The sequence below is a fragment of the Heptranchias perlo genome, chromosome 9, assembly GCF_035084215.1.
Source record: "Heptranchias perlo isolate sHepPer1 chromosome 9, sHepPer1.hap1, whole genome shotgun sequence".
NCBI lineage: Eukaryota > Metazoa > Chordata > Chondrichthyes > Hexanchiformes > Hexanchidae > Heptranchias > Heptranchias perlo.
Genome location: NC_090333.1, coordinates 21356076 through 21376868, shown reverse-complemented (window position 1 = coordinate 21376868; position 20793 = coordinate 21356076). Strand labels below are relative to the sequence as shown.

Genomic DNA, 20793 nt, shown 5'->3' with positions numbered 1-20793 from the left:
GGTATATGGAGTTAGATCACAGATCAGCCATGATCTTATCAAATGGCGGATCAGGCACGAGGGGCTGAATGGCCTACTCCTGTTCCTATATTCCTATGTTCCTATGTTCCTATGAGATGTAAATTAGCTGATTTTAAATTGAATTTAAGAGACCTTTGAATTTAACGCCTTCAGCACGAGATTCCCGGGTCGTGGGAATCATGGCAGGTGAAAGGAGACGAGAAGGGCCGGATCCATGAGGTAAGTGCCTTTATTGCACTGCCTGATCTCTCCAATCTCTCCCGACCTCCCCATCCAAACCCCAAAGACTCTGATCTCTCCCTGAACCCCCCCATCCAAACCCCAAAGACTCCGACCTTTCCCTGAACCTCCCTCATCCAAATCCCGAAAACTTCAACCTTTCCCTGAACCTCCCTCATCAACATCCTGAAGACTCCAACCTTTCCATCCTTTCCCTGAACCTCCTTCATCCAAACCCCGAAAACTCCAACCTTTCCCTGAACCTCCTTCATCTAAATCCCGAAGACTCCGATCTCTCCCTGAACCCCCCATCCAGACCCCGAAGACTCCGAGCTCTTTCTGAACCCCCATCTAAACCCTGAAGACTCCGATCTCTCCTCGGCCGCTTTCCCGCCCGACAGCCTGACAATCTGACTGGCTGTCGGGCACGAAACATGTTGAAAAAATTTTGAAGATGTCCTACCGTTAAAATCGTCATGATGAGCGGAAAACCTTTACTTCTGGGTTTCCCGTCCGAAAATCCTCCCCCACCTCCCCCACCTCACTCTCTTCCTGGCTCCAAGTTAATATCCAGGCCAAGGTGTCAGTCTGTGTACCTGATGACATTTCCTAATCAGTGTGTTTAAACTCTACTGATATATCATGATACAGGAGGCAATCCTAATGATTTTACCAATATTACTGCCTAGTTCAATATGTATATTATACCTGTTTGCCTTATATATATGCCTCATTTTGAATGGAAACGTGGGGAGCATTTGCAGTATCATTGTGGCTTATAAATAATTCAACTGGCACAAGCCAAATTCAGGGGATAAAAGAACACCGAATGTGAAAGAAAATTCCAGAAACCTTTAGAGCTGTAGCAAGGATGTTGATGAGGCAATAGGAAATCTGTATTCAAAGTGGAAAAAGAGAACTGCCTTGGAAAAGAAAAGAGCACACCAGACATTATTCGGTTAAATAATCACAGGTAAATAAATGTATTTCTTGCACTTTAAAATGTTTTCATAAAAGTATAGTTAATAACAGTACCTAAATTGAAAAAAAATATATAAAAATGTTAATAAAGTATCTTATTCCAGTATCCGAATGAAATAATTCATTACTTTAAAAATTATCAAAATAAAATAATGGAAGAAATTGTAGCAATAGTTTTGTTCCTAAACTGTGTATTTATCTTATTCCAGACTTGACAGAGGCCCAACTCTGAACTTTGGGTGGTAGCATCACTCCAACGATCTGCCATAGGGACATACTGTTTGAAACAGAAAAAGGAGGCTTATGATAAATGTTAGGTTCATAATACAGTAGAGAATCAAGCTGAATACAGAAAGTACAGAGGGCGGCAGTGGAGGAAGAGGGAATGGCTGAGGTACTAAATGTGTACTTTGCATCTATCTTCACAAAAGGATGCTGCCAATGTTGTACATGGCTAATGCAACACCTAACACTGAGTATAGAATCATAGAGCTGAATTCCAGAGGTGAGGTGAGAGTGACTGCCCTTGACATCAAGGCAGCATTTGACCGAGTGTGGCACCAAGGAGCCCTGGTAAAATTGAAGTCAATGGGAATCAGGGGGAAAACTCTCCAGTAGCTGGAGTCATACCTAGCACAAAGGAAGATGGTAGTGGTTGTTGGAGGCCAATCATCTCAGCCCCAGGACATTGCTGCAGGAGTTCCTCAGGGCAGTGTCCTGGGCCCAACCATCTTCAGCTGCTTCATCAATGACCTTCCCTCCATCATAAGGTCAGAAATGGGGATGTTTGCTGAAGATTGCACAGTGTTCAGTTCCATTCACAACCCCTCAGATAATGAAGCAGTCCGTGCCCGCGTGCAGCAAGACCTGGACAACATCCAGACTTGGGCTGATAAGTGGCAAGTAACATTCGCACCAGACAAGTGCCAGGCAATGACCATCTCCAACAAGAAAGAGTCTAACCACCTCCCCTTGACATTCAACGATATTACCATCGCCGAATCTCCCACCATCAACATCTTGGGGGTCACCATTGACCAGAAACTGGACCAGCCACATAAATATTGTGGCTCCAAGAGCAGGTCAGAGGCTGGGTATTCTGCGGCGAGTGACTCACCTCCTGACTCCCCAAAGCTTTTTCTACAAGGCACAAGTCAGGAGTGTGATGGAATACTCTCCACTTGCCTGGATGAGTGCAGCTCCAACAACACTCAAGAAGCTCAACACCATCCAGAACAAAGCAGCCTGCTTGATTGGCACCCCATCCACCACCCTAAACATTCACTCCCTTCACCACCGGCGCACAGTGGCTGCAGTGTGTACCATCTACAGGATGCACAGCAGCAACTAGCTAAGGCTTCTTCAACAGCACCTCCCAAACCCGCGACCTCTACCACCTAGAAGGACAAGGGCAGCAGGCACATGGGGAACAACACCACCTGCACGTTCCCCTCCAAGTCACACACCATCCCGACTTGGAAATATATCGCCGTTCCTTCATCGTCGTTGGGTCAAAATCCTGGAACTCCCTACCTTACAGCACTGTGGGGGAACCTTCACCACATGGACTGCAGCGGTTCAAGAAGGTGGCTCACCACCACCTTCTCAAGGGCAATTAGGGATGGGCAATAAATGGTGGCCTTGCCAGCGACGCACCCATCCATCAACAAATTAAAAAAAAGAATCATACAGCACAGAAGGAGGCCATTTGGCCTTTCGCGCATCTGCCGACTCTTTTAAAGAGCTATCCTGTTTGTCCCACTCCTCTGCTCTTACCCCATAGCCTGCAATTTTTTCCTTTTCAAGTATACTTCCAATTCCCTTTAGAAAGTTACAACTGAATCTGCTACTCTGCACCCTTGCAGGTACTGCATTCCAGACCATAACAACTCATTCCCCTCTGCTTCTTTTGCCAATTATCTTAAATCTGTGGGGTTTTTTTATTCATTCATGGGATGTGTGCGTCATTGGCAAGGTCAGCATTTATTGCCCATCCCTAATTGCCCTTGAGAAGGTAGTGGTGAGCTGCCGCCTTGAACCGCTGCAGTCCGTGTGGTGAAGGTTCTCCCACAGTGCTGTTAGGTAGGGAGTTCCAGGATTTTTACCCAGCGACGATAAAGGAAAGGCAATATATTTCCAAGTCAGGATGGTGTGTGACTTGGAGAGGAACGTGCAGGTGATGGTGTTCCCATGCGCCTGCTGCCCTTGTCCTTCTTGGTGGCTGTGGCCTCTGGTTACTGACCCAACTGCTAGTGAAAACAGTTTTCCCTTATTTACTCTATCAAAATCGAACATTAACCCTACCTACCTTAGTCCACAGATGATGCCTGACCTGCTGAGTATTTCCAGCATTTTCTGGAGACTGGTTGCCTCACCTCTCTGGATGAATTGGTCTCCAATAATACGCTGTATCCTTTTTGAGCTCGAGAAGCGGGAACAACTACCATTGGGTGCCTGCCCTGGCTGTGTTCCTGGGCATCATTGGCCTTGTAAGGGTTAGGCAGAGGATCCACCCCTTACAAGACTAACCTGGACCTCCCAGAGTTGGTGGGGATCCAGCATAACCATGACCCTGCCTTTTTCCAATGGGTTTCCCCAAACTCCAGCCAGAGATACATTGGCAGTCCAGTAAAGTAAATTTGGAGTTGTAATCTCTGTCCACAATGGACAACTGATTTGATGTGCACATCATGTCTCTGTAAAATCAGTCTCCCTCCCAGTTTACTATGTAATACACAGAAAAATGGGCTGTTCATCTCCTTGTTTGCAGGAATTTGCTGTGCACAGAATGGCTGCCATGTTTACCCACGTGGTAACAGTAACTACACTTCAAAGTAACTCATTGTATGTAAAGCACATTGCAATGTCCGAATGATGTGTTAAAGATGCATGTAGATGCATTTTTTTATAGCAGGATGTTAATTTAGATTCTTTTGCTGCTCCACTAAAAAGACTAGGTTGATTTTTTTTCCTTCCATGTGTTTTTTTTAAGAGTGAATTGTATATAGTAAACATTTAAGAATAAAGTAGATTTGAAAAATAGCCTGTATTTCATAAAATGTGTGCCAAACATTAAAATTTCTCATGAAACTAATTTTGTTTTTATCGAAATCGGGCGAGAAGTTTGAATTGTTTTACGAACATTGTGGCATTGGTACTTTTATTATCATAAGGAATATTTGTGAAAAGATATAGCATGTTATCTTCTGCTATGTCTTGTGAAGTAAGGACTTGATTTTATTAAAATTAAATATCTGCCATCTTTCTCCTTTTTAGGTTTTCTAGCAGTTCCCGCCCTGCTTCCTATTTACAAGAATTAATCTCCACTAGATGTTATTCCACCATTTCATCTGTATTTGAAAATGTGAATTATATTTGTGCAAGATAGCTAGACAGATTTGCATTTTAAGCTTTTTGTTGCAATATCTAATGAAGAAGCCCTTTCATGTTGACTGTCTCTGCCACAATGATTTTCATTTCAGAGTTGGTGAAGTGGTCTTTTGTGTTATTAATATTGCTACTGTTGTCAGTTGAACTGTGTTATGTCTTCAAGACCCTGAAGTATACTCCACCTCCACATTTTACCTCCTGTTTTATTACCATGCATTACAATCTCATTTCTCCACTATTTATATATAAAAAGATATATATATATATAATATTATATTATATTAAAGATGAGATTGGAGGAGACAGATGTATACTTAAACAATGCGTGGAATTGGCAAATACTCTAATGGAAACGTGATATGGTAAATACCAAGCAAGCTCACAAGTTATACCGTGCACTTGATATTTATTAGAGCACATAAAAACAATTGCTGCAATATATATTACATTACTGTGTAAGGAATACATAAATTTTAACATAAATGCAAAATATTGCGGACGATGGAAATCTGAAATAAAAACAGAAAATGCTGGAAGCACTCAGCAGGTCAGGCAGCATCTGTGGAGAGAGAAACAGAGTTAATGTTTCAGGTTGATGACCTTTCATTAATTCTGATGGAAGCTCATCGACCTGAAACGTTAACTCTTTTTCTCTCTCCACAGATGCTGCCTGACCTGCTGAGTGCTTCCAGCGTTTTCTGATTTTATTAGATATATTTTAATGTTGTAAAAAGTGTGCAGTTATTCTTCTATTATTTTTTCTTTCCAATCTCTACTACAACCTCATTTTGCAAGGTAGGCATCATTGAACCAGACTGTGTTGAACCAGTTTTCTTATATCCCTGAGATAGGGAGGTCAAAGAATCAACTTGTAATGGAATTTAGCCTATGGCCAAAGAGTGTTCAACTGAGCTTTAACTAATTGTGTTGTATAAGAAAGGTGTAACTTTACAATTTAATTTTCTTTGTACCTTTAGATGTATATCACATGTACTGTGAAAGCCAATGGGACAAGACTTGCAAAACCTCTCCTCTGTTTGGGCCTCATGTGTTTGGCATTTCTGACTGGAATAAACCGGGTAGCAGAATATCGAAACCATTGGTCAGATGTTGTAGCAGGATTCATCATAGGAACAGCTGTTGGAGTATTTTTGGTAAGTACTGTAACAATGACGGAGCATATCAGTCCAGTACAGAAGTTACAAGATTGCTTCTTGAGAGCAAGTAATCAGTGTTGCACATCCATTATTCAAGGCTTCATCTGCTTTGTTGTACGTTCTGCACTTTTCATTTACATTTAGTGCAAAATTAGAGAATCAAGAGGTTTAAATCCAATTCATCAGTACGAGTGGTAAACATTTAAACTGTACCTATTTTAAGTGTCTAAACCAGTGATACAATGTTATAGCTACACAAATTAAACAGTCTATGGGTGACATGTTATTTAAATATTTGAAATATTTCCCATTATTGACTTTCATGAGCCTCCACACATTGTTTCACTGATGAATGGGCAAAACTGTGGCAAATGGATTTCAGTGTAGGCAAGTTTGAGGTCATACACTTTGGACCTAAAAAGGATAGATCAAAGTACTTTCTAAATGGTGAAAAGCTCGAAACAGTGGAGGTCCAAAGAGACCTGGGGTCCATGTACATAGATCATTAAAATGTCATAGACATAATCAAAATAATCAAAAAATCAGAAAATAATCAAAAAGGCTAATGGAATGCTGGCCTTTATATCTAGAGGACTAGAATACAAGGGGGTAGAAGTTATGCTACAGCTATACAAAACCCTGGTTAGACCGCACCTGGAGTATTGTGTTCAGTTCTGGGCACCGCACCTTAGAAAGGATATATTGGCCTTGGAGGGAGTACAGCGTAGATTTATTAGAATGATACCTGGACTTCAAGGGTTAAACTACGAGGAGAGATTACACAAACTAGGGTTGTATTCCATGGAATTTAGAAGATTAAGGGGTAATTTGATCGAAGTTTTCAAGATATTAAGATGAACTAATAGGGTAAATAGAGAGAAACTATTTAGGACTAGAGGACATAGCCTAAAAATTAAAGCGAGGACTTTCAGGAGTGAAGTTAGGGAACATTTCTACATGCAAAGGGTGGTAGAAGTTTAGAACTCTCTTCCGCAAATGGCAGTTGATGCTGGCTCTGTTGTTAATTTTAAAGCTGAGATTGATAGATTTTTGATAACCAAGGGTATTGAGGGATATGCGGCTAAGCCAGGTATATGGAGTTAGGTCACAGATCAGTCATGATCTCATTGAATGGCAGAGCAGGCTCGAGGGGCTAAATGGCCTACTCCTGTTCCTATGGTCATATTTTACTAGCAACAGGCTTACAGTACATGTATGATATTAACAACAAAATATGAAGATTCTAGAAGTATATCTATTGAAAGTGATTCAATCTAATGAATGTACTTACCTAAACTGAAGTAGGGATTTTCAGTTTCCATCACGGCAATTTAAATGATTAAAATGTTACTACTCTATATATAGTGCTTAATTTTTGAGAGACATTACATGTGGAGGTGTAATTTATGGAGCAGAGTAGAAAAGCTGGAGAACTATGGCACATAACATTCGTTTCACTATTGAAGATGATGCATAACACACAAATGTCAAAATGTGTTTTGGAAGTCATCCACAACCGTGAAATATAAAGTGGTTTTGCATCCTTTTGTTGTATTATGTTCTATTTATATCTCAATTTGTATGTCTTTTTCTTAAGTATTACTGGTAAATTAAATTCTGTTTATTTGAATTACTTTTAATATATAATTTGTTTAGTATCCAAGTGTAATCTTGTTTTCAGATGTATATCATAATAGGTATTCTGAGAACCAGAGTGACATTAGTTAAACTCATGCTGCAGTTGAACAGCTAACACAAGCTTAACCAATATAATTTTGTAAAATAGCTACTGTGAATAATAGATGGTCAATAATTGCTTTGTCAATGCTGATGATATGCTAGTGAAAATATAAATTATAAAAATTATGTATGCCATCAGTATTAAACAGAGACACAAATGAATACACATACAAGATCTTTTATGTAGAAAAAACAATAAAATTATAGAGCTTTGTTTTTTAAGGGAGATGTAAACTTTGGATGAGAGCAACGTTAACCTATTTAAGTAGTAAATGTGCTTTGTAACTTTCAAAACATCCAGTTACTTCCAATAACACAATGGAACTGTTCATATAAAGGTATAGGTGAAGTACACAGAACAAAACATTTTGAATTTACTTTATTCTTAAAATGTGATATTTTAAATTTTAATACAATTACTGAAAGAATAATTCCTTTGAAAACTAAGAGATACTCTATATTCATTATGGAGTGGCAGAAACATTGCAGTGGGTGAGGTGAAAGGAGAAACTGATGAAAATCAGTCATCTGAGTGTTGCAATAATTAGCAACATAAACACTCTTCACATTTGAATGCTGTATCAATGGATTTTCAATGCAAAACTGTCATCTGCTTTGCAGAATGGGTATTACATTGTCCATTTTGTTGCCTTGCACTGTACACCAATAGTAAGTTAAAAATATATTTTCGTTGTTATTTGCAGCTATACCTCTTCCCAGCCTTGTGTGCATCAATTAAAGGCCAGTTAGCTTAAACATCTGTGGTAGGGAAAATTGTAGTCTTTAATTAAGGATGAAATTACCAAGTATCCAGATAAAGACAAAATAGTTAGAAATAGCCAGCATGGATTTCAAAAGGGACAATTGTGCTTGACAAAGCAGATAGAAGTCTTTGAGGGAGTAACAAATATGGTAGGTGGGGGAAATGCAGTGGATGTAGTCTAAATGGACTTCAGGAAAGCCTTTGACAAGATACCGTGCAGGAGGGCATTAAAGAAGAAGAAAAACTTGCACTATATAGTGCCTTTCATGACCTCAGGACATCTCAAAGCACTTTACAACCAATGAAGTACTTTTGAAGTGTAGTCACTTGTAATGTAGGAAACACAGCAGCCAATTTGCACACAGCAAGGTCCCACAAACAGCAATGTGATAATCACCAGATCATTTGTTTTTAGTTATGTTGGTTGAGGGATAAATATTGACCAGGACACAGGGAAGAACTCCCCTGCTCTTTTAATAGTGCCTTGGGATCTTTTACATCCACCTCAGAGGGGAGACGGGGCTTCAGGTTCATGTCTCATCCAAAAGACAGTACCTCAGACAGTGCAGCACTCCCTCAGTACTGCACTGGAGTAGTGCATGGAATTAGGGCGAGATTACCAAACAGGATTAAAATATGGTTAGAAGGGAGAAAACAGAGAATAGAAACTAAGGACAGCTTTTCAGGCTGGTTGGAAGTGGGTAGTGGTGTCCCACAGGGTTCAGTTCTGGGACCATTTCTGTTCACTGTGTATATCAATGATTTGGATATAAGCCCAGAGAGAGTGGTGTCAAAATTTGCAGATGATACCAAAATAGGAGGTATAGTTGATTCATTAGAAGATCAAAGGAAGCTACAAAGAGAGACTGGTAAGATGGGGGAATGGGCTAAAATGTTTCAGATGAAATTCAGTGTCAGTAAATGTGAAGTGATGCATTTTGTTAAAAAAATAACAGCAGTAATTATACTCCAAATGGAAGTAGGCTCGGTGTGTGAAAGAGCAGAGGGACTTGAGGGTACAGGTTCACGTTAAAGGCTCAGGTTGATATGCGTGTAAAAGTAGCTAATGGAATTGTGAGGTTTATCACAACAAGTATAGAATATAAAAGCCAAGGGGTAATGATAAGCCTCAGTTAGAATACTGTGTGTAGTACTGGGCTCCACACGAAAGGAAGGATATTAAAACTTAGAGAGGGTAAAATGCAGATTCATTAGGATAGTGCCTGGTATGAAGAAATACAAATAAGCAGAAAGTCTTGAAAAATTGGGTCTTTTTTCATTAGAACAAATCACATTACAGGGTGATATGATAGAAGTGTTCAAAATTATGAAAGAATGGGACAGGGTAGATAGAAGTAGACTGTTTCTAATAGTTGAGGGGTCAAGAACGAGAGGCTAGAGATACAAAATTAAATGTACAAGATTTAGAACAGAGGGCAGGAAAAACTTCTTTAAACAGGGAGATGTAGGGATGTGGAATTCATTTCCAGGGTCAGTAGTTGAGGCAGAAACTATTTCAACGTTCAAGATTAGATTGGATAGGTGGATAAAGGAAAAGTGGCTGTAGTGATGTGGGAACAGGAGGATAAATCATAGAATCATAGAAAGGTTACAGCACAGAAGGAGGCCATTCGATATCCATCGAGTCCGTGCCGGCTCTATGTAAGAGCAATCCAGCTAGTCCCACTCCCCCGCCCTATCCCCGTAACCCTGCAAATTTTTTTGCTTTCAAGTACTTATCCAGTTCCCTTTGAAAGCCATGATTGAATCTGCATCCACCATCCCCTCGGGCAGGGCATTCCAGATCCTAACAACTCGCTGTGTGAAAAAGTTTCTCCTCATATCACCTTTAGTTCTTTTGCCAATCACCTTAAATCTGTGTCCTCTTGCTCTTGACCCTTCTGCCAATGGGAACAGTTTCTGTCTACTCTGCCTTGATTTTGAATATCTCTATCAAATCTCCTCGCAACCGTCTCTGTTCCAAGGAGAACAACCCCAGCTTCTTCAGACTATCCACGTAACTAAAATCCCTCATCCCTGGAATCATTCTAGTAAATCTCTTCTGCACCCCCTCTAAGGCCTTCACATCTTTCCTAAAGTGCGGTGCCCAGAACTGGATGCAATACTCCATTTGTGGCCGAACCAGTGTTTTATAAAGGTCCATCATGACTTCCTTGCTTTTGTATTCTATGCCTCTATTTATAATGCTCAGGTTCCCGTATGCTTTTTTAACCGCTTTCTCAACCTGCCCTACCACCTTCAATGATTTGTGTACATATACCCCTAGGTCTCTTTGTTCCTGTACCTCTTTTAGAAATGTGCCCTTTATTTCATATTGCCTTTCCTCATTCTTTCTACCAAAATGTATCACTTTGCATTTTTCTGCGTTAAATTTCATCTGCCACATGTCTGTCCATGCCACCAGCCTGTCTATATCCTCTTGAAATCTCTCACTATCCTCCTCACTGTTTACTACCCTTCCAAGTTATGTGCCATCTGCAAATTTTGAAATTGTGCCCAGTACACCCAAGTCCAAGTCATTAATATATATCAAGAAAAGCAGTGGTCCTAGTACCGACCCCTGGGGAACAACACTGTACACCTCCCTCCAGTCCGAAAAACAGCCATTCACCACTACTCTCTGTTTCCTGTTACTCAGCCAATTCTATATCTGTGCTGCTACTGCCCCTTTTATTCCATGGGCTTCAATCTTGATGACAAGCCTATTATACGGCACGTTATCAAACACCTTTTGAAAGTCCATATACTCCACATCAACCGCATTGCCCTCATCAACCCTCTCTGTTACCTCTATCAAGTTAGTAAAAAATAATTTGCCTTTACCAAATCCATGCTGGCTTTCCCTAATCAATCCACACTTCTCCAAGTGACTGCTAATTCTGTCTAGGTTATCATTTCTAAAAGTTTCCCCACCACCGAAGTTAAACTGACCGGCCTGTAGTTGCTGGGTTTATCCTTACACCCTTTTTTGAACAAGGGTATACCATTTGCAATTCTCCAGTTCTCTGGCACCACCCCTCGTCTCTAAGGATGTTTAGAAGATTATGGCCACTACCTCCGCAACTTTTACCCTTACTTCCCTCAGCAACCTAGGATGCATCCCATCCAGACTAGGTGACTTATTTACTTTATGTACAGCTAGCCTTTCAAGTACCTCTTCTTTATCAATTTTTAGCCCATCCAGTATCTCAACTATATCTTCCATTACTGAGACTCTGGCAGCATCTTCTTCCTTGGTAAAGACAGATGTAAAGTACTCACTTAGTATCTCGGCCATGCCCTCTGCCTCCATGAGTCGATCTCCTTTTTGGTCCCTAATCAGCCCCACCCCTTCTCTTACTACCCGTTTACTGTTTACATGCCTATAGAAGACTTTTGCATTCCTTTTTATGTTGGCCACCAGTCTATTCTCTTACTCTCTGTTTGCCCCTTTTATTTCCTTTTTCACTTCCCCTCCAAACTTTCTATATTCAGCTTGGTTCTCACTTATGTTATCATCCTGACATCTGTCATATGCTGTTTTTTTCGGCTCCATCTTACTCTCTATCTCTTCTGTCATCCAGGGAACTCCGGCTTTAGTTGCCCTACCTTTCCCCCTTGTGGGGATGTACCTAGACTGTACCCGAACCATCTCCTCCTTAAAGGCCGCCCATTGTTCAATTACAGTTTTGCCTATCAATCTTTGTTTCTGATTTACCCGGGCCAGATCTGTTCTCATCCCACTGAAATTGGCCCTCCTCCAATTGAGTATTTTTACTTTAGAGATGTCCATGAACTTTTCCTCAGCTATTCTAAACCTTATGATACTATGATCGCTGTGGGGCTAATGTGGCTGATTTTAACTTGCTGAAATGAGCGTTAACCTCAAAGATGGTAAGAGCCTCAAAATTTGGTTGGCAGACTTAATGTCCCCTTAATGCTCCAGTATGCCCATTGACAATTTGCAGGGCCTGTTGCTCCTGCCTGTTTCACACGGTAGGCCCATTCTATATGCAATTCAGAGTTCTAGAACGTACATAGGACCATGATTGTCAGGACTGGTTGGAGCATGAGTTGTGCACACTCTGACCAGTTTTGTTGGCAATATAGCTGAAGAGGCCCCTAAAAGATAAGTTTTAAATTATTTTTATGGGGCTAGGAGGTACATGTGTTTCCCTCCACACCCCACCCCCCACCCCCACAATGTCAGCCATGGCTCAGCAGGTAGTTCTTCTGCCTCTGAGTTATGAAGGTCTTGGGTTCGCGTCCCACTGCAGAGAGCACAAAATCTAGGCTTGCACTCCAGTGCAGTACTGAGGCAGTGCTGCGCTTTCAGAGGTGCCATCTTTCAGATGAGATGTTAAACCAAGGCCCTGTCTGCTTTCTCAGGTGGACATAAAAGATCCCATAGCACTATTTTGAATACGAGCAGAGGAGTTCTCCCAGGTGTCCTGACCAATATTTATCCCTCAACCAACATTTAACAACAGATTATCAGGTCATTATCACATTGCTGTTTGTGGGACCTTGCTGTGCACAAATTGGCTGCTGCACTTTATACATTACAACAGTGACTACGCCTCAGAAAAATGTACTTCATTGGCTGTGAATCGCTTTGGGATGACCTGAGGTCATGAAAGGCGCTATATAAATGCAAGTCTTTCTTTTTCTTTTTCCTGGATTTACCTAGCTGCCGACCAGGCAGCCTCTCTGCCGCCCAATATTGTCGCCTGAATTCGACGAGCTGCATCGGGCTGCCCATTTTGAGGTGTGTAGCTAACTGGTTCTATTTAAATGAGGCCCAGGCCTCAAAATGGCTCCGGCTTCTTCGCTGCCAGAACGGAAGGCTGGCCAAAAGTTAAATTGACCCCAATGTGATTAGAAAAATTTACTTAGATGGGGGGGTAAACACCATCATGGACTGGTTGGGTCAAATGGACTTTTTCTGCGTTGTAACTTCTATTATGTTATTTTCTATGATTCTGTAAGAGCAGGGGAGTGAGACTAATTGGATAGCTCTCTCAAAGAGCCAGCACAGACACGATGGGCCGATTGGCCACCTTCCATGCTGTATGATTGTATATATTTCTGTGTTTCTTCCAGTGGAAGGAAAATATTAGTTTTGTACAGCAAAACAGTCTCACAGATCAATTTGCTTTCTTGTAGAGGCAAATAGACCACACCATGTGCACAACTTTGACATTAACTGTAAGTAGCCAGTCTCTGTGCCAAATGTGATGAATAATGTGGAGGGTGCCTTATGCTTCATAACCCTCTGGCACTTCAACCCTATGATACATTGCAGAAGTGCTTTCTACAGATACAGAAATTATAGTAACAGCTCCTTATCACTCCACACAATCCATACATCACCCTTTACAGTACGAAAGCTTGATGTCACAAGATCCATTGTCCAGTGATGATGTACGGTAGTAAGTTGTTAGAATGCATTGCTTGGGAGAGAATCAAACAGTGCATCGGAATGAAGCGGATATTATAGCCAAAGTAAATGAAGTACAAAGATCAGCAAAACATTGTACTTTAAAATACTGCAAGTGCTGCTGAACTTTGTGGTAAAATATCAAAACTTCAGTCGCGTAATATTGAGGTGATATTTTTTTGTTAATCCAGCGGAAGAATATGTCCTGTGAACTGATTTTTAAAAAATGTATCCTTGGTATCAGCATCATGTTCAGTGCAGCACAGGTTAAATGCATGTTAAAGCTCCCCACAACCTGCCTCAACAATATTGTTTCACTGAAATCTCACCAACGGACTCACTTTTGTACCAGTGCGACATTTCCACCATTTCCCACATTAGGCAGCTTTATGGCTTTTTTGATTAACTACCAACTTGTGTGAAGTTAGGATCGGTTATTTGCCGGAGAGTTGCACCCAACATGAGGTGAATTAAGGGTGCATTTATACTGCAGCTAAAGGTCTGAGAGCAGGTTGGTCACAGCTGGACAGGGCCTTGTTCACATTTCCCCGGTATGATTGGAATTCTCCCCTGGAGAGAGCCCTGTGCCTACATGTTTATAAGCATCTGCAGAGCTCCCCTATTAGCTTTTAAACCTTCAATGTTTTTTGAGCATGGGTAAAAGCATCTGCACACTCTTAAACAATCAAATCAACTCCAGATAAGTTTAAAAAGTGTTCATGAAGTCTAGCAAACCGCCTGAGAACTATTTAAACTACAAAAGGAGTACCTTTAGCACACAGACTGCAGAGGTTCAAGCAGATGGCTCACCACCACCTTCTCAAGGGCTACAAGGGATGGGCAATAAATGCTGGTCTTGCTAGTGATGTCCCTATCCCAAGAATGAATTTAAAAAAGGTTTGACACCACATTGGAGTTATACTACATGCAGTATCAAACCCAAGCAGTGTGAGACTGCCTCCTCCACAGCATCTCACATTGCTGCTCTCTGGGGTCAGGTCAGGATCAAATTGTGGAGTTATACTGCCATTTCAGCGTTACTGCAATGCAGAAACCACTTCACAGCTATGCTAAAGTTGTGGTACAAGCCAATTCAAGGAAATTTCATTGAGAAAAGACATTCATCCCATCAGTCAGAGCCAAGCTACACAAGTGAAAGAACAGTTTTCAAAACCATTGCACATTCCAACACCTCAACGCAATTTTTTTTTTAAGGCTACGGACCAAGAACTGGAAATTGGGACTAGGCTGGATGGCTCTTTTTCAGCTAGCACAGACACTAGGAGCCAAATGGCCTCTTTCTGTGCTGTAAATTTCTATGATTCTATGAATTGCGTAAAGTGAAGTATAGGCCATTTTTACAATTTCACTGCTTTCTGGTTTTGCTTTGAACCATGCATTGAAGTCATTTCTTACAGCCCTTGTTACATTAAACTCTCTTGGTAATTCTCTGATCAAAGGCAAGCTGAGAACAATTTAATCTAGTTAGTCAGATCAACTGAGGCAAGGAGACCTTTGGCTCGACTGTGGAAGGGTGGTGGAAGTGGACAAAACCCTGTCCCATTACATAGCAGGAGCAAAGACTGTAATTGCAAACATTCTCAGGAGAAATTAAGTACAGTAGACCTCCCACAGTATAAGATGGTCTTCAGAAGCCATACAAAAAGAATATTTTATTGTCTCATAAGCAGTCTCTTTACTCAAAAGTAACAGACAAAGGCAGCTGCAGCTTGTTTGTATCTGCAACCAGCAACCAACATTTTACCTAGTGTTACTGTAAAGGAGAATTGATGTCCGTGGCCCATCATTCATATGAGTGCATTCATTTCCCTCATTCTGTTTTGCTGAAGGAGCTCTCTTGATGGCTAGTCAATATTTAGTTGTCTGTCAGTGTTGAAAGTTATTAGACACTATGATCATGTTTTCAATCTTGTTCAAATATTACACTTTGTTCTTTAGACTTGGATTCAGCAACTCAATGAAATTTGGTCACATTTGTTAATGATGCCAAACTAGAAGGGGCAGTTGATTATGAGGAGGCATGTCTGGAAACATAAAATGAGTTAGACAAAATATATAAGTGGGTGGAACAATGGCAGATGAAATTTAATATGGACAAATATAATGTACTGCACATAGATACAAAAGCTGGGTGACACATTCCCAATACCAAGAGAGAGCTTGCCATCAGCCCTGAGGGAAAACTGGTGCTGCTGCTGCAACAGTATCACCACTGCAGTACCTGAAGAGACAGGGATATAATTAAAGGGACAGAAGTACCCCCAAAGACAGCAGAAGCTGCAGCCTTGTAGGCCTCTGTAGAAACCAAGACCTATGCAGGTAAGTCATTTAATAAATAATTGGATACTACAATGGGGGGCCTGTGGGGTCTTTTTTTGGATGGGTGAGCTACATGGGTCAAATAGCCTTCCTCATCTGTAGTTGCCTTTCAATGTTGACTCAATTTATTTATCGGTATACTCTTCATTAGCATTCCATCAGAAAGGAAATAGATTTTCGACAGATTCTCTGTTGCCATCCTGTTTTTGCAAGTTTTTGATGTTGAAACAGAGACCCATGATACCTTTGATCTCGTAAGAAATTTATAATTTAGATCTGTTCAAGCTTATGTATTTGATTTTTGACCCCTGGTTACGTGTGACTTCAGTTTTTAATTTAGAATGTTAAAGGAGGTATTTATTGATGATTAGATGTTCAGTCAATGCCCCGAAATCTATAAAGTTCTTGAAATGTTGAGGTCCAGCGTCCATAGATTTATTAAGTATATAGTACATGCGATAGTATTTAAGCATACAAGTAATCATAACGTACTTACAACCACATACTGGGCAATGTAGGTTGGGGACTTTAACACGTTTCAGTTTTGAGCTCAGTATTCAGGATGATCAAATCTTTCAAATCAAAATTCTCATTACAGTCTGCCACTTTTTATACTTTTCTGAGTTACAAGTTTCTTATACAGCAAGCTGTACAGACCTGATCACATCTTGTTCATGTGTATAGCTTTACATCTTTGACATGCAGAGCAGTGACAAATAGGTAATTTTACAATCCTTCTTTTGATTGACATGGCTGAAGATGTAAATACCTTGCTTTCCACTTTCTTAGGCTTCTTATCTCTTTAAGTTTCAATGGGGTAGTGCCTAGCAGTACCATGTTCAAGGCTCAGAGAATTATAAGATGTCAGATGGGATCTACCTATTATTAAAATGGTGATGTAGCAGAGAATGGAACCTCTGCTGTGCTACTTCTACTGTTCTTTAAACTACTGAAGTTGGGAGTTTACATATAAACTCTTTTCCTCCCAAGTCTCTTAACAAGACTGTTTCCCTAGCTGCCATTAAAACGCAAGATGTAGGAATGATAAAGCATCCTAGTTACTTTTCAGAACCTGATCTGACTATTTCTTTTTCTTGTATCATTTCCTATTCCAACCCCATATTTCACAGTTTTTTTGATGAATCAGGAAATGAGCCATTTGCCCTCTTCAAGGAGTTTGTTTTTAGTACTACTAGGTGGTGGTCTTCTATCATTTGCTGACTCTATCTTGACGAAATTATCCTTCACATTAAGTTTAGCTTTGTCTTCCTCAGCTGATTATTATGTTTTCCCCACTCTACTGTCCTGGTTTTGCACAATACACCCATCTCATCTATTCACTTTCTATTATAAAAATTTGGCATCATATTGGTCCCCATTTTTTTTTCTAATAAGATCTAATTCCCTTTGCTTTTCTTTAAAACTCTGTGATCTAAAGACTGGAATCATCTTTTCTGCTCTTCATTGGTATTTTTGCATTGCCACTATATCTTTTCTTAAGCATAATGCCTGCTCCTGGATATTATAAAGCAGGTATTGTCTCATCGATGCATTATAAAGTGTCAATAACAACTTACAGATTTAGATTGTGTGCATCTTGTGCCATACTCTGTGATAATGTTCCATGATGTGGATACTTTCACATTTGGATATTTTTCTTGACATACTTTATTTAATGATGCAACCTTTATTTTGTAGTCACATTTGCTATTTTAGTATCAGCTTCCATTTCTCAATATTTTATATGCTATTTGTGATTCATCTGCCCATGTACAAATTTTCTCTATAAGCTTGCTGAATTGTGTCATTTTCTTTTGAACAGCCTGTTTTCCCATACAATTTGGTATTATCTGTCAAGCCAAGACATTTCACTTATAATATACATTCATCAGGAGCAACAGGAAATAATTGAGGTTCCATCAGTTTCCAAGGCTGAAATGTCAGACACTCTGCTGGTTACAACTGTCCAATTAAAACTACCAACATTGATCACTACCCTTTGTTTCCCGTTGTTTAGTTGATTTATTATCAAATTTATAGCATCTTCCTTTATCCCAAGAGTGTTAGCCCTAAGTCTCTTGTGAGACATCTAATCAAATGACATCTGATAGTCGAGATAACTAACATTACATTTCGCCACCAATTCTATTACATCCTCAAAGGATTCCGGTAAATCTGTTGTCATGGCCTGGCATTTCATAAACTCATATTGAGTTGACTTATTGCCTTTATTCTTATTAAGAGATAGTGAGTAAGATGAAACGGAAAAAAGGGGCGTACGGCAGATGTCAGGTTGATAACACAAGTGAGAACCAGGCAGAATATAGAAAGTTCAGAGGGGAAGTGAAAAAGGAAATAAGAGGAGCAAAGAGAGAGTATGAGAATAGACTGGCGGCCAACATAAAAGGGAATCCAAAAGTCTTCATGTAAACAGTAAACAGGTAGTAAGAGGAGGGGTGGAGCCGATTAGGGACCATAAAGGAGATCTACTCATGGAGGCAGAGGGGATGGCCTAGGTACGAAATGAGTACTTTGCATCTGTCTTTACCAAGGAAGAAGATGCTGCCAGAGACTCAGTAAAGAAAGATATAGTTGAGATACTAGATGGGCTAAAAATTGATAAAATAGAGGCACTAGAAAGGCTAGCTGTACTTAAAGTAGATAAGTCACCTGGTCTGGATGGAATGCATCCTAGGTTGCTGGGGGAAGTAAGGGTGGAAATTGCAGAGATACTGGCCATAATCTTCCAAATATCCGTAGATACGGGGATGGTGCTAGCGGACTGGAGAATTGCAAATGTTACACCTTTGTTCAAAAAAGGGTGTAAGGATAAACCCAGCAACCATAGACCAGTCAGTTTAACCTCAGTGTGGGGAAACTTTTAGAAACGATAATCCAGGACAGAATTAACAGTCACTTGGACGAGTATGGATTGATTAAGGAAAGCCAGCACAGATTTGTTAAAGGCAAATTGCGTTTAACTAACTTGATTGAGTTTTTTGATGACGTAACAGAGAGGGTAGATGAGGGCAATGCAGTTGATGTGGTGTATATGGACTTTCAAAAGGCATTTGATAAAGTGCTGCAGGGTAGGCTTATCATCAAGATTGCGGCCCATGGAAAAAAGGGGGCAGAAGCAACATGGATACAGAATTGGCTAAGTGACAGGAAACAGAGAGTAGTAGTGAACGGTTGTTTTTCAGACTGGAGGGAGGCAGGCAGCAGCGTTCCCTAGGGGTCGGTGCTGGGACCACTGCTTTTCTTGATATATATTAATGACTTGGACTTGGGTGTACAGGGCACAATTTCAAAATTTGCAGTTGACACAAAACATGGAAGAGTAGTAAACAGTGAGGAGGATAGTGATAGACTTCGAGAGGATGTAGACAGGCTGGTGACAGGGAAGAACACGTGGCAGGTGAAATTTAACACAGAAAAATGCGAAGTGATACATTTCGGTAGGAAGAACGAGGAGAGGCAATGTAAACTTGAGGGCACAATGTTAAAAGACGTACAGGAAAAGGGAGATCTGGGGCTATATGTGCAGAAATCGTTGAAGGTGGCAGGGCAGGTTGAGAAAGTGGTTAAAAAAGCTTACGGGATCCTGGGCTTTATAAATAGAGGCATGGAGTACAAAAGTATGGAAGCTGTGATGAACATTTATAAAACACTGGTTCGGCCACAAATGGAGTATTGTGTCCAGTTCTGGGCACCGCACTTTAAGAAAGATGTGAAGGCCTTAGAGAGGGTGCAGAAGAGATTTACTAGAATGATTCCAGGGATGAGGGATTGTAGTTATGTGGATAGACTGGAGAAGTTGGGGTTGTTCTCCTTGTAACAGAGAAGGTTGCGAGGAGATTTGATAGAGATATTCAAAATCATGAAGGGTCTAGACAGAGGAGATATAGAGAAACTGTTCCCATTGGCGGAAGGTTCAAGAACCAGAGGACATAGATTTAAGGTGATTGGCAAAAGAACCAAAGGTGACATGAGGAAATTTTTTTTTTACACAGACAGTGATTAGGATCTGGAATGCACTGCCGGAGGAGGTGCTGGAGGCAGATTCAATCGTGGCCTTCAGAAGGGAACTGGATAAGTACTTGAAAGGAAAAAATTTGCAGGGCTGTGGGGAAGAGGGACTAGTTGGATTGCTCTTGCATAAAGCCGGCGTGGGCTCGGTGGGCCAAATGGCCTCCTTCAGTGCTGTAACCTTTCTATGATTCTATGATTCTAAGTGTTCTTGAATTACTTCTTTCATAATAAGCTTCAATGTTCTTTGTACTATAGATTTCAAGCTAACAACCCTATTTTCCCAGGATCATATTTCTGACAACTGGAACAACATTAGTTGGGCCAGAATTTGCTATCAAAATAACAGTGAGGCTGATGGCGCTCACCGTTAGTTATGCGCAAATGCTACAGCAACTGCAGGCGAGGGGCAGATGCGCTGTTAAACGTCCAAAAGTTGCTGTCTGAGATGCGCTGCTCTGTCATTAGCTTCGCGAAAATGGCATCTTGCTGTCTGCCTCTCCATTGAAATGCATTGAATGGTGCGAAATTGCTGTACTTATGTGGTAGATATGAACTAAACTCGTCACAGAAAGTTATGTCTTGTCCATTTCAGTCTAAGTATTCTTTTAATGATGTGATAAGTGTTAATTACTGCCAGCCAACCTCTGACACTGAAAACTAACTATTATAAGTCTGGAGTCTCATTCCTTCAGATTTTAATTGTTGTTGCA

At 40.6% G+C, this 20793-nt stretch overlaps 1 protein-coding gene across 1 annotated transcript in view; it reads left to right on the top strand.

The window, feature by feature from the left end:
- Positions 1-20793, top strand: part of LOC137325180 (phospholipid phosphatase-related protein type 5-like) — a 122707-nt gene that overhangs the window by 60142 nt on the left and 41772 nt on the right. The window contains exon 4 of the mRNA XM_067989981.1: positions 5589-5765. Coding sequence (XP_067846082.1) covers positions 5589-5765 — 177 coding nt within the window. The remainder of the gene's footprint in view (positions 1-5588; positions 5766-20793) is intronic.